At 39.1% G+C, this 14,796-nt stretch overlaps 1 protein-coding gene across 1 annotated transcript in view; it reads left to right on the forward strand.

Annotated features, from left to right (window-relative positions):
- The window catches only part of SNTG1 (syntrophin gamma 1), a 317,523-nt gene that overhangs the window by 280,679 nt on the left and 22,048 nt on the right, over positions 1–14,796 (forward strand). The window contains exons 15-16 of the mRNA XM_032610174.1: positions 3,165–3,317; positions 7,831–7,923. Of these exons, the coding sequence (XP_032466065.1) occupies positions 3,165–3,317; positions 7,831–7,923 (246 nt within the window). The remainder of the gene's footprint in view (positions 1–3,164; positions 3,318–7,830; positions 7,924–14,796) is intronic.

A 14,796-nucleotide genomic window follows, 5' to 3' on the forward strand; every position in this document is an offset into this window, starting at 1 on the left:
TGGAATGTCCTATAACTATTCATTAAATCCATCTTGTTTAATGTGTCATTTAAAGCTCGTGTTTCCTTATTTATTTTCATTTTGGATGATCTGTCCATTGGTGAAAGTGTGGTGTTAAAGTCCCCTACAATTATTGTGTTACTGTCAATTTTCCCTTTTATGGCTGTTAGCATTTGCTTTAGGTATTGAGGTACTCCTACGTTGGGTGCATAAATATTTATAATTGTTATATGCTTTTCTTGGATTGATCCCTTGATCGTTATGTAGAGTTCTTCTTCGTCTCTTGTAATAGTCTTTATTTTAAAGTCAATTTTGTCTGTTATGATAATTGCTACTCCAGCTTTCTTTTGATTTCCATTTGCATGGAATATCTTTCTCCACCCTCACTTTCAGTCTGTATGTGTCCCTAGGTCTTAAGTGGTCTCTTGTAGACAGCATATATACAGGTCTTGCTTTTGTATCCATTCAGCCAATCTATGTCTTTTGGTTGGAGCATTTAATCCACTTACATTTAAGGTAATTATCGATATGTATGTTCCTATTACCATTTTCTTAATTGTTTTGGGTTTGTTACTGTAGGTCTTTTTCTTCTCAGGTGTTTCCTGCCTAGTAAAGTTCCTATAGCATTTGTTGTAAAGCTGGTTTGGTGGTGCTGAATTCTCTTAGCTTTTGCTTGTCTGTAAAGGTTTTAATTTCTCCATCTAATCTGAATGAGATCCTTGCTGGGTAGAGTTATCTTGGTTGTAGGTTTTTTCCCTTTGATCACTTTAAATATGTCCTGCCACTCCCTTCTGGCTTGCAGAGTTTCTGCTGAAAGATCAGCTGTTAACCTTATGTGGATTCCCTTATATGTTATTTGTTGCTTTTCCCTTAGGTATATATATTTTTTTAACACATTTTACCTTTAATTCTAGGATCTCTGAATTTTTAGAATATGTTTTTGTTTAAGTCACTTGATCTTTGTCAGCCTTAATTTTCTCAGAAATAAAATTCATAATGGCTAATGTCTGTAAGAGCATTTTGTAGTATATGTGATGTGCTGGGACAGGATTCACACACCCGTCTGGGCACACACATATGCACACACACACACAATGCCTAAAGAAGGGCACAAAAGTCAAACTTGCCTGCATAATAAACATTCAGACAAGCATGTTTCTTTTTCAATGTGAATACTGTTAGTTAATTTTATTAGAAAAGGAGCCTTCCTGACTCTCCTGCTACAGCCTGCATTCCACCATAAGTGGTATCACAGGTTTGTGTGTGTTTGTGTGTGTGTGTGTGTGTGTGTGTGTGTGTGTGTGTGTGTGTACTGGAACGTAATTTGGACCTGGAGTCTGATCCAATCCAATTTTTTAGTAATAGTCAATATTAGTGATGGTGATATTGTGATTAATAATGATACTGTGTGAAAAAAAATAATGATACTGTGTGATATTAGTGCTTAATGGAGCACTTAATATACATGTCACTTTTCTAAGCAATATATAAATATATCAATTAATTTCATCTTTATAAGAAATTCAGGCAGGTATATCATCCTCTTTTAAGAAATACCTGCACTGATTCTAGGAGAAGCAGAAATAAGAGGTAGAACTGACATCTGAACTTGGGCTGAGTGACTCCCAAATGATCTGATCTGAGTCACTAGGGCCAAGCAGCTTCTAAAATGGGACCAACACATCCAAGACCTATTTCCCTCTTCAGGGAAAGGAAGATTATAGCCTATTTTCATGGATTATTGTAAAGATTAATTTAGAGACTGTATCTGAGGAATATGCTTCATGTTTTCTCTGAAATTTGCCATTATGTCCATTTATATCAGGGATTCCAGTTTCCCAGGGAAAAGGAGCAAATTTAAACTTTTATTCCTTCTTTTCCCAGATGAGGCAACTAAAATCCTCCAAAATGAATTGACTTACATTATACAGCGTGTTCACTTGGATTGATTGTAATTGATTTTTTAATATCTAAAATGCCTTGAGTTTTCTTTTAAATTAATTTAAAAATAATAGTTGTAAGTATTTATTTCAGTTACTTTTTGCAGAAGTTGAAATTTTTACTTTTCAGATCATGAGATTTACCTGTGAACATATGAGTAATAATTTAAAGGCCAGATGAGTTTGAAAATAGTTACTCTGGCAGGTATTCAGTGACATTTTACTAGAAAAGTAATTTTAATATCTTGATATCTGCCATAGCTATAAAAATGGAAATACTAACATTCATGTATATATATTACCTTCGCCTACTTTTCCTGTATTTCTATATAGCACAAAAAAGTCAAAGTTATGTAATTATTGAGTTAATATAATTTAAAATGCAAGCTATTTTTCCACATTGGTCATATTGGCTGAATAAGACATGAATATCCTTTTCATTCTGTGACGTATGGAATCAGGTTTCTAGTATTCTGAGTCATTTCCCCAACTTTCTCTTTTACAATTTACAACTTTCTCAATTCCTAGCTGCATTCTCTTTACCTTTTAACATCTCTGAAGTTGCTACACATACAGATGTGTGAACACATTAGTTGAAAACTTCTAGTAAGACCAAAAAATTGCCATGTCAGAGTCTTTTTGACTTAGTGAAATACAGTTACATAAGTAAGGTAAATGTGTATTTTTTTAAAAGCAATAAAATTTCTGAAACATGTTAGACACAGTTTTTTCATCTCTCATGTAGAAGAATATTCCTATGATAGTTTAAGGGTTATAGAAATCAACTCAATATAAGAGACCATGCTTATGAAGCTCTTTAAATTTGCAAATACATTAATAAGTATTGCTTAATTTCATCATCTTCACAGCTCTGTAAGGAAAAAGAGAAATTGTGTGTTATCCATCTGTACAGTAAGGAATTGAATCTCAAGCATTCAATGCTTTGGTAGTTACCTTGCTAGTAAGAGATGAAACCAGAAATCCTAATTTCTATCTTATGGACATGCCTCAGTGTCAATTCAAAGAAGAAGTGTTTCCGTTATAGACTTTGAGGCCTGGAAATTGTCTGCTGTGACCATTTGAATGAAGAATTAGTGCTGTCATAGAGTGTAATCTTTGTCACTGCAGCATCCCCGCCACCCCCTGGTCAGCACTGATCCAGGTGTGGCCCTATCAGAGTAGAACTGGTGTGTGCCAGCCTGTGTAACTCCAGATTTTCATCAGGACAGCGACCTGCTGGACCGGCGGAAACACTGCTTCACCGTGCAGTCTGAGTCTGGGGAGGACCTCTACTTCTCCGTGGAATTAGACTCTGACCTCGCCCAGTGGGAAAGAGCCTTCCAAACAGCAACCTTTCTGGAGGTGGAACGGATACAGGTGAGAGTCTGTGGAATTGTAGGACCTGTGACCCCCAAAGATGCATGCCCACTCCCCTAGAATTCTAATATAAATTCAAAGGAGCATAAAAATGCCGTTCTGTGAGTCCTGACCTTCTCAAATGTTCAATAATTAGCCATTGCTATTAAATGAAGTGCAACACGGCTCTGAAAAACGTTTTAATTTTCCTACAATTTGATCTTTCTAGGCTATTTCCTACCACTCATCAAAAACATATTTCTAACTTTAATTAGAATCTGCTCTACCTTAAATCTAAAGTAGAAAACGCTCTTATTTTAATTAATCGTTTACAAAGCCATTTCCTGGTCTCCAATCACAGCCGCCTAATTTCCAGCCTGAACGACTTCATTCACTCATAAGGCTCTTTCTTGCTAGAAAGCCTCCTCTTCATCTCTACCCTTCAAAACGACAGGGAATTTGAAGCTTTTCTCAGAGGTCCCATCATCCAGGACAATTTTGCTAATACCCAGTCAGCCCTGCCCTTTGCCCCCATTGCCCCTTCCACATGAGTCCTGTTCAAACTCGCCCCTGCCGAACAGTCTCCTAATCCGTTTCCTTAGGTGTCCCCATGCTGTGCTTGTGCTGGAGTGATGAGTGCTTGTCATCCCCGCACTGAGTTGTGGGTTTCCAGGGATTGTTTTTTTCCTCTACCGACTGAAGTGCGTTTTGTACATCGTGAGTAATCGGCAGAAGTTTGTTAAACTTTATCTCTTAACTGTGCAGTTATATCTAGACCAAATGTCATAAACCTGTAGCCTGTACAATTCACAGGACCGTGGACGGGAACAGGCTCTGCAGCTGACCCCTAACTGACCCTTAACAGAGACCAAGGGCAAAACTGGACAGTTGTGATGCACTTGAGTCACAGAGCCGGGACCTAAACAGACACACGGACACAATTTTGAAAACAAATGTATGATGACAGTACAGCACTATTATCCCGGGATTCCTGCCTGCGACAGGGGACTTGGAGGCATAGTTGTTCAGTTAGGTTGAACTGATATGTGACATGTATTAATTTCTTTCTTCTGACTACCAATTTCCATATTCAACCCATCAGGTCACACCAGTATGACATAACCATCAGGGGAGGGGAACAGGAGAAGACTTATTTTCACTTTTTTCATTGCTTAATTGACATTTTCTCATATTCTGCTGATCTGCATTACCTAAAAATGTTAAAGTAACTGAGAAATGTTGTTTCAATAATTTAGCTGTATAGAACCTCAATTCAATAAATAGATATTTTAATATCAAAGTAGAAAGATGAAAAATACCTTAAATGTTATTTTATTCCAAGTATCAACACTTAAGACCATTTTAAAGCATTGTATAAAGTTGTACAGGAGTTGACGTTTTTGTTATTTATTTTGATAGTTTGGGGTTTTCCTAATTATCATTTCCCTAGAATATCACACTTCACTTGGAAACAAATACATGGTGATTTCTACCTGCTGGTTTCAAGTTAAAATTTCATTTTAAGTCTCTTGATGTTTAGAAGTGAGATAGAGATAAAATCATATTGTTTCACTGTATTTTACTATTTTTTAAAATCTGGACCTCACATTCTCTAAACTGATGTCCTGAGCAATGCATTTCTTTGTACTAGCACCTTACGTATTCACAATACAAATTTGAGATGCATATGGTAAGTGAAAAGAAAAATATTTAATGTCTTTTTAGCTTTTGGTTGTTTTATAGATTTTATAATTTCCCCTTGTTTACTCTACCAGAAATCAGTAATCAACGACTGAACACTGTGGTTCTGTTATTTTCAAAATTCAAAGGTGTGAATATATTTACATGAAGAAGTTTGTGGTTTACTTCTATGTTCCTAATATTTCCACTTCCACTAAAGTTGGTAAAAAAATAAAGAGAGGACATACTCCTATTGTGAAACAGGCATAAAAGTAGGAAATTAATAAACTAATACAATAAAAATTAATAAATTAATCTATTTTTATTTTGAAATTAGTTTTCATTAACAGGACTGCACCCTAACATTTTCTAGCTTCTAATCTATTCCTTTATCTATTTAAATATTTTCTGATCTCTAATGTACTTAATATTGATATAAATATATATTTATTTAAAGGATAATTCACTGAAAGCAGGTATTTCTAAACATCCTACATTGTCATTTCAATTAACACCTTAAAATCTAGCCATACTTCCCAGGGTGACAGTAGAAAATGTAATGAACATTGAAACAGAAATATGACAATTTGCATGAATTACATCTTACATTCACCTAGTATTCAAAGTACCAGAGTTAAGCGTAATTAATTTACTGTATTTTTAGTACCTTTATTTGTCCAATTTCTGAACAATTTTCCCAGAGTAAGTGAATAATACTGGTAAGGGACATATAATTGTTTTTTTACACTAATTCAATATGAATTAATACAACCCTTTTAAAATAAGACTTTCTGTGAATAAGTGTGTCCCATTCAAAACTTGATTTCTTTTAATGTTATTATTTCAGACTCTTTCATTGTGCTTTATCCAGCTATAGACAGTTAGCTGTCATCCAAAAGGGCATGTAAAAAATCATTTTATGTGTGATCTTCAAATATTGTGTAATAATATATAAAATTGTGCAAAATAATATATAATAATTATATATAATAATTATATTTAATTGTGCAAAAGTCTTTCAAAGTGTTTCTAGCTTGAAATTCCCTAAAAAGGATAATTTTTTTGCTTTTCTCTAACTATAATTCAACTTTATTATAAAATAAATATAGAAATTAAACAATAAACATTTCAATGTTAAAACATACAAATATACTCATTACATATGTTTATGAAGACTATAAATCATAGAATAAAACTTCAGCGGATCTCAAGTTATATCGTATCTGTTTCGATTTAATGATTATCGAAACAATGTAATTTAATTCATAATTCTGTTCTTAATGAGATAAATTGTAGTGTTCCATACTGAAGGTGTTTCCACCAGACATGTATTGTTTAAATAATGTCATTTGAAAATAGCAAGCAATTATGTCTAAATTGGAGAAAATGAGATGGCCTTGGGTATTCCTTAAGTTGATAGTAGTTTTAATAAAGTGGTAATGGGTGGGTACAAGCATGGAAGGTAAGGTGTTCATGTATTAAATAAAATTACACCCACAAATAAACTTACAAGGCCCATTAAGTTTGCTTTCTAATCTGCTTTTTTGAAAAACTTAACTCCAAGTGAATAATTTGGCCTGGTTATAACTTTCCAGTGCAGATTGGGCTTAAACACATGAATATAGCTTTTTGGTGGCGTCAACGTGATGCATTTAGCCATCGTTAGTCAGAATGAGATTCACTTAATGTACATTTATACACAGTATTATAAACACAAATATGACGTAAGGATTGGTATCGAACATTTGCGTGAGATAGGTTTCTCTCTTTCTCCCTCTCCCTCCCTCTCTCTCCCCTTTGTGAATTACAAATGTTTTCCTTGGGACTTCCCTGGTGGTCCAGTGGTTAAGACTTCACCATCCAATGCAGGGAGTGTGGGTTCGACCTCTTGTTGGGGAGCTAAGATCCCACATGCCTCTCGGCCAAAAAAACAGAACATAAAACAGAAGCAATATTGTAACAAATTCAATAAAGACTTTAAAAATGGTCCACATCAAAAACGGCTTTAAAAAAAGGTGTTTCTCTTGATTTGAATATCCCACTCCAGTTTGCAATTAAATGCAAATAAAACTGGCCTGTGGACATAAAAATGCATTGTTTCATATAAGCCCCAAGTGTGTATTTCTCATCTGTTATTCTTGTATTCCAGCATCTATATTTTACTAGTTTTCCCAAACTATTTATATAAGTAAAATTGTAATTTAATCTGATCTCAGTGTGAACGATCATTAATTATTGATTTCGAAGAATCAATATGGGCTTACACAAATAATAGAAGGGTAAATGTCTTTAGGACATAACTTGTACCACACTGATGAACATGTAGAGACTCTTAAGGTCAAGACGTTTCTTGTATTTCTTGCTCTGATGATTAAATCTGTTTGTGTGCCTGAGAGCTCTCTTTTTAAGAATATCAATGAAATTGATATGCCAAGAATTTAAGTAATACCTTAATATTTAATAATTCACTTTTAGCTTAATAAAAATGCAGTGATATTTAGCTACAGAATATGACAACTTAACATAATCTTGCCTACACCTAAAAATGTGTATACAGTTTTATTGCCAAGATAGGGAAAGGCATCAGTGTGACACAGGTAAAGACAAGGTCACCAGGGCAGGGTTGGAAACTCAGCCCTGCAGCCCCCGGGCAGGTCAACAACCACTCGGCCTGTGTTTTGTTGACGTTAGGATGTTGACAACACCAGGTTCCTTATACAGTTATTGCTGAAATAAAGTTAGCTGTTGTATGAAGAACTTATCACAGCGGATGTGACACAGTCCGATATATGTGGACTATTAACCCTGACATTGGGTCAGTCACATGAAAGTAACAGTGTTTTGTTCTGCCCAGTGCAAGACCTATGCGTGCGTGCTGGAAAGCCACCTGATGGGGCTCACGATCGACTTCAGCATGGGCTTCATCTGCTTTGACGCTGCGACCAAGGTACTGTGCGTGGTCAGCGCGAGGGTGCGCGGCCTGGGTCCTAATCAAGGACGACTGGAATTGCTTCCAGCTCCTGTCAGCACTCTGACTGGTTATCAGGTGTTGGATTTAAGGTCCTCGTTTTTATTAATAGGAGATAAATTATGCCTTAATATGTTTATAGAAAAACAAGAGATTGAATTTTAATAAAACAAATGTGTTGCCAGAAAACATTATAACTATAAAAAGTGTATATATATGTACTATATAGACATATATGTCTATATATTATATATATATATATTCTCTCTTACTAAAAGTATGGCCTCATAATGAAGGGAAATTTTCTTCTCTCAAAACAACTTTTTAAAAGTGTTCCTTTATTATTTTTCTGTGTCAACATCTCCAATATCAAAATGATATTTTTTTAGTTGTATAGGTAATATGTTAGAATTATAGGATGGGGGAATTTCAGGGTTTGGAGGCCCCAAGCCAGGGAGTGTCACCTTGTGAACACTTGACTGTACTGTCTGATTGGGCACTTAATCTTCATAATGCATTCACATCTTTAAGTGGACGTTAATTTTTACAGTGTTTCAAGGTAAAATTTGAAAGGAAATTAATATGGCGTATATTCACACTTTTCATTTTTGAGAGTCTCTTCTGTGGCTTGGATAAGTTGAAGGGCACTAATTTTGAGGATCTTCGATCTACTGTTTTTGCCAAGGACATATGACCTTCATGTACACACACAGTTCACAATATGTTTAATTTGACTTCTTCTAAAATGCATTTATATAGTTACAACATAATCATAATATAAATTCCATGGGTTAAACTTCTAAAAATAGAATTAGACCTTCCTTTTTGATTTATGTTTTTTATTCAATAATATTTCAACTCTTTCCTATCAAAGATAGTTGTTAAAAATCCAGAAGGAAAATTCGAGAATCTAAGAATGAACATTTTCTTGATGCATCTCCTACAAAAGTAGCACTCAGCACACGTGTCTTTCCCTCCAGTCCTCCTGTGTCTCTGCTTCATAGAGGTCCCTGTTCTCACGGCGCCTGGTGGAGAGGATGGACTCAAAAGGGCTCATCTGAGGTTTGCTGGTTCTTAGCAAAGGGAGTTGTTCGGGCTGGAAGCGTGTAACGAGGGGAAGAGCGCCGGGCGGTACTCAGAGGAAGCTGCCTTCTCCTCGGAGTCCACAGTCACGGCCCGCTGACCAGGCAGGGGCTGACAGCGCTGGCAGGACCCGCGGGGCCACGTTCAGAGTGAAGCAGGCAGCACCGGATAGCAGGGGCCTTGGCCTTCATGGCCGATGTGGCCCCCACGCTGCTGGGTGGTGCAGTGACAGCGCCTCCCTGCCTTAGAGCAGTAAGTGCTTACTCCTCACATGGCTGGTTCCCTCAAGCATCCCCCACCTGGCTCTGCTACCCTTACTCCTGATTCCTGTGGAGCCAGGAGGTCAGCCCAGCACGTCCTTTTCTTGCCGGTGACACAGGCAGGACAGAGCAAGCCTTACCTGCAGTCCTTCTTCATGTGCCCCTGCTGCTAGGACATCTACAGGCTCCCACTGGTCACAGCAGGTCACATGGCTGAGGCCACACCAAGTCAGAGGGCAGGGTGCCCGGCCCACGGTGGCAGAGCACAGATCTGGGGTGATGAACCCAGGGCTGACACGCCACAGTGCCGAGGGCCACCAAAGCCACCAGAACCTGATGGCAGAAGCAGGATGCCGTCTGTGATGGCCTTGGTGCCTTGGGGAGGATGCTTTGGAGGGGAGAAGAGTGGAGGGGGGGCGGGGAGGTTATTGGGCGTGTGGCTTAGACCTGGGAGCTTGCAGAGCTGTAGGGACCTGAGTAACAAGGAGGACGAGGTGCCCTTAGCAGGGCTTGGAGAGAAGGGCGGAGCCTCTGACCCGGGCAGCTCTGGGGAATTATTCTCCCGAAAGTAGCCACAGAGGCGTCATTGGGTAGTTACTCTGTTTAAGGATCGGGCTCACTTTTCTAATACTGTGTGTCTCACAGTAGTTCAGTGACTTTTCTAAGTTTCTTGGAAAACCCGTTCCAGTGGCGTGTGCTCTAGCACAGGACCCAGATACTATAAACAGACAACGCATGTCGTGGCCTTCAATGCCCGGGTGCATTCCTGGCAGCTGGTCCCCGCACCGCGCAGCCTCAGGACGGCCTCTCCCCCGGGACACTTCTTGGTCTGGAACACAAACAGATTTCTGGCAGGCAGGTGTCAGCAGGTAACCGAGATAGAAAATTATTCCACGTTCACTGGGTGAACAGAATTTAGGCTCCACTGGGACCCCCGACATGGGACCCGTCCTCTGCAGACCACTCAGGCCCTGGACATACAGGGGCCCTCACCCACCTTGAGTGACTCAGACTTTCCTCTTTAACCGCTTTTTAACCAAATCAGGATGATTCGACACAGAAAGACCATGCATCCCAAGGTAATTTGTTATATGTCGCTAATTTAATGAACATAATAGTTTTCAAGTGATGCCTTTTACATGTGAATCAATTTCTAGAAAAATAGATTTCTTTGAATTGGGGAGTTTTTTCTTATACTTAGGGGGAAAAGGAAAATGATTGACTCACAGTAATAAAGTTCGTAATTAAATGTTAGAGATCAAATAGTCAAAGTGAAGAATTGGCACTGCCTCAAAAATAAAATGTGCAGAGGAACTTATGTGTTAATTTAGCAGTTATTTCATAAACTGCTTGATCTCTGTAGTGGAGCAGCCTTCAGACAACCTGGAGGAGAATAAAGCAGTGATGGCTTATTATGTTGTACAGGTATATTGACTTAGATGGAGCTATCCCAGTAAACTCATTTCCTTTTCTCTCTAGAGCTGTTACTCTCCACTGAGCTGGCAAAGATGTGTGCATATGTTAAAAAGAAATCACTAGAAAAGAGCTGATTTCTACAGAGAATCGATAATATGAGTTATCAGTGTGGCTGAATTTTATCACGTTGCCAGAAAGAAGCAACAACAATAAACAAAACAAAAACAAAACCCTAAGGATCCAAGAAATTTATACGAGAAAACCCACATTTTCTGCCAGTCTTTATTACACAGACAGCGTGTAAAGTTTCTCAAAATAAAATTAGTATGTTACAAATGACAAATAGCACACCACATCCAGCAGTGTGTGGAAACATGTTAGTACCTCTTTTTCCACGTGTATTTTGGTTATTCTATATCTTTACATAGATATGATTACAAGAAGTACTCTGTACAATCAACCCACCAGGTTGATGGGTTTAAGCTATTACAAAATAACGCACAAGGTCTGCATTTTAGAAACACTTTTCTTCTGTTTTCTTTTTCTTTCCTGTTTGAGAGATTCCAAATAAATTGTCAAAGTGAACATCTGTATACCCCTCTGTGAATGTTCCATATATTTGATGAAAATATTTATACATATAGACATATCATATAGGGATAGTGTAGAGTCCATTTGGGGGGAATAAATTTAAATGATATACGTTTGATCAGGATGAAATATGTTTGATCAGGAAGTTTCATCCAGTCTTTAGGCCCCTGGCCTGAGGATGGTAAGCTTTGGTTCTGTTAACTGGAGCTCAGACGCACGCCTGGATCCCTCAGGCTGCGTCCCGAACACGTCTCAGCACAGGGCCCGCCCCGGAGCTGGTCGTCTTCCTGATTCTGACTTCTCTGCGTTCCTCTCTCCGTTATCAGAAGGAATCTGAATAGTGTTCTATACCCGGGCCTCTTCCTCAACAGCTGCCCTTGCGTAAATCTGGAAGGTTCACTCTGACGGAAGTAGGGCAACCCCTTCTCATCTGGTTACGGCAGCCCAACCTGCCTTCTCGATGTACATATGTATTGAACACACGCCTATGTATCGTCTCTGTGCAGACACGAGGAACACAGAGAAGGGTACACTCCCTTCTCTCAAGATGTCCACAGTCTAGTGAAAGAGACACACCTGGAACTGGGGGCTTTCAGGAAGTCTGGGAGAAGCCAAAGCATTGCAAAGACATAGATACCTGCCCTTCTGTCCCTGTTCCCAGCCACTGCCAGATTAATGACGCTTCTAAAATGTAAATTCGGCCATGTCATCAGTCTCCCTTGTTACATTACTTTAGTGGCTTCCTACTGCCTTTATGACATCTGTCAACACAGGATAGAAGCCTCTCAGGGTTCTGGTCTCTGTCTGGATTTGGCATCATCTCCTGTGTCTTCCAGCTTTTGAGGATCCAGCCGTACCCCATGCTTTTCCACATGACACTTCCACAGCTTACGTTCACCTTGAGAGCAGATCTGCCTCCAGAAAGCCTTCCCTCACAGACTCAGGGGAGGCCTAGACACCCCCTGGTGCAGCACTGATCATCACACATCACAGCTGAGATCGGTGGAGACATTGCCCTAGTCCAGACTCAAGCACCGTCCAAGGACACAGAGTCAATCTAAGGACGGGTGAGGCGTGTGCTCATGAAATGATGTTGCCAAGGAAACACGTGGGAGCCATGAGCTCTCATCTAATTCTGCTTTCTTTTCATATTGCTATTTTTCTCCCTTTATTCATCATTTCCATTCACATTTATAAGATTTACAAAGTTACTGTACAGTTGATGTACTAGTTTTAGTAAAAATGTAATTTATAAAGTTCAAAAACATGATCAATTAGGATACATTTGACATGAATGAAGAGCAAATGAGAAGGATAAAGATGTGTAAAGAAAAATATTCTTAAAGAAAAGGTTTGTCATGGTTTTCTACTAAATAGGACTCCTAACCCACCCACAGAAAAAAAAGGAAGGAAGAGGACGCGCTTACGGGACACTGGCATTCTAACATGTGTTGTTAATTCATCTCAGTGGGGAGGGGAGGATGGAAGGCAGCAGAGGGGGTGTGTACCTGGGCTGCTTGCAAAGTCGAAGGGGGAGGCAAAGCAGAAAGAGGGTTTTGAGGGAAGATTTGATTTTCTGGTTAACAAGAGACCCATCAAGACACCCTGCAGCAGAAAAAGCAAAAGCATGTTTGTGGTTATTGCTGGGCAAACACTAGTTAACCGCCAAATACCAGGCGACTGGTGTTACAGGGAGATAAAAACAGATTCTGCCTCCAAAGCAATTTTGTTGTAATTTTTAACGTCTTCTGTGTAATAAGTTGTAATCCATATAGATTGTGCTTTCTGGTGTGTTTGCCCCCTATGTTGCAAAATAGGCTTAGATTCCTCAGAAGATAGATGACACAGAGCTTAAATTACCTTCATATGTAGACGTTATTTCATTTTTTGGAAGAGGAATTTTTCTGTGGGCCGAGAGAAATTAGGCTCTGCCCACAGTGAACCGATAAAGAGACGGATAAATGTATTAGAGGTTTTTTGGGTTTTTTATTATTATTATTCTACTCTAGAGTTTTTCGTGTTTTATTTTATTTTATTTATTTTATTTTATTTTATTTTTGGCTGTGTTGGGTCTTCGTGGCTGCGCGCGGGCTTTCTCTAGTTGCGGCGAGCGGGGGCTATTCTTCGTTGCGGTGCGCGGGCTTCTCATTGCGGTGGCTTCTCTTGTTGCAGAGCACGGGCTCTAGGCACACAGGCTCAGTAGTTGTGGCGCACGGGCTTAGTTGCTCCACGGCATGTGGGATCTTCCTGGACCAGGGCTCGAACCCATGTCCCCTGCATTGGCAGGCGGATTCTTAACCACTGCACCACCAGGGAAGCCCTAGAGATTGGTTTGCCTATTTTGTTCAGCATGTAAGTTTTTCATCTCATTTGTGCAGCTTCCCTTTCCATTTATAGACATACAATTGATGAATTATATTTTTGAATAGTCTGCAACTAAGGAACACAATATCATACAAACACTTGATTCATTTGCTAACCTGAGTCCCTCAGTTGCAGCCCGCTCTGCCACCCGTCTCTGGGGGATTACAGCCGGCTTGGAAAATCTCTGTGGTAAATGTCGAAAATATGGAGGAAGGGAAAGCTTTTTCTTTTCCCTTCCCACTGAAGTTCTTTAGATCACTGGCATTTCTAAACTTTAAGCCAATTCTAACCATGAATCTTAAACAAATGGGTAGCTTATGGGACACTTTTTACTTGGAGAGAGAGAGTGAAAGAAGCTTATAATAGCAACAGCATTGTAAAGAAGAAGCAATGATGACTCAGAACAGACCATGCTTGAGAAGATCAGCAAATTACTTTCCTGAGTTTCGTGTCTTGTACCAAATGGGGCTCTGAGTCTGTCCTCTATTCTAAGGATCTTTCAGACTATTTGCAATGGAAGTTCAGTTATAATCGTGCTCAATCAACGGGTCTTTGATGTTTGGTCAGGCAAATAATTGTAGAAAACCAAAGAAGCAGGTTGGGCTAAAAGAAAAGTAGGAACCATGGAGCATGGCCGACTTGGGTTTGATTCCCGCTTAATAGTTGTGAAATACTATGAATGTACGTGATGTTTCCTTAATTGCATCCTCTGGAAAATGGCAGTACCCTAGCTATTGCAGGGATTAGTGGGAGGATGTGAAAGGGTCTAGACCAGCGTCACACTCACTGTAAGAAAGATGACATTCCATTGAAGGACAGCAGTGGACACATGGAACGCTTCACGGGCCCTGAGTGAAGTCCATGTGGCCGCCCATAAATGACTCAAGGTCAGGAACGAGGGATGGGTTCCATGCTATGTGCCTTATGATTTTCACATGAATATTCTGCTTGATAATATTTGAGCATTTCATCTTCAATCATAAGTGGATTAATCACTGTTTGTAAGCATAGTTTATAAAGATTTCTCACTGGTTTAAGAATGATGACCTTAAATTATAAAACCCAATTGGCATTGAATCCAAAGGTTTCAGCGTTATCTGTTTGCCTGCATTATTTCCTTTTATTTTTTCCAAAATTG

Source organism: Phocoena sinus, chromosome 17, assembly GCF_008692025.1.
Source record: "Phocoena sinus isolate mPhoSin1 chromosome 17, mPhoSin1.pri, whole genome shotgun sequence".
Taxonomy (NCBI): Eukaryota; Metazoa; Chordata; class Mammalia; order Artiodactyla; family Phocoenidae; genus Phocoena; species Phocoena sinus.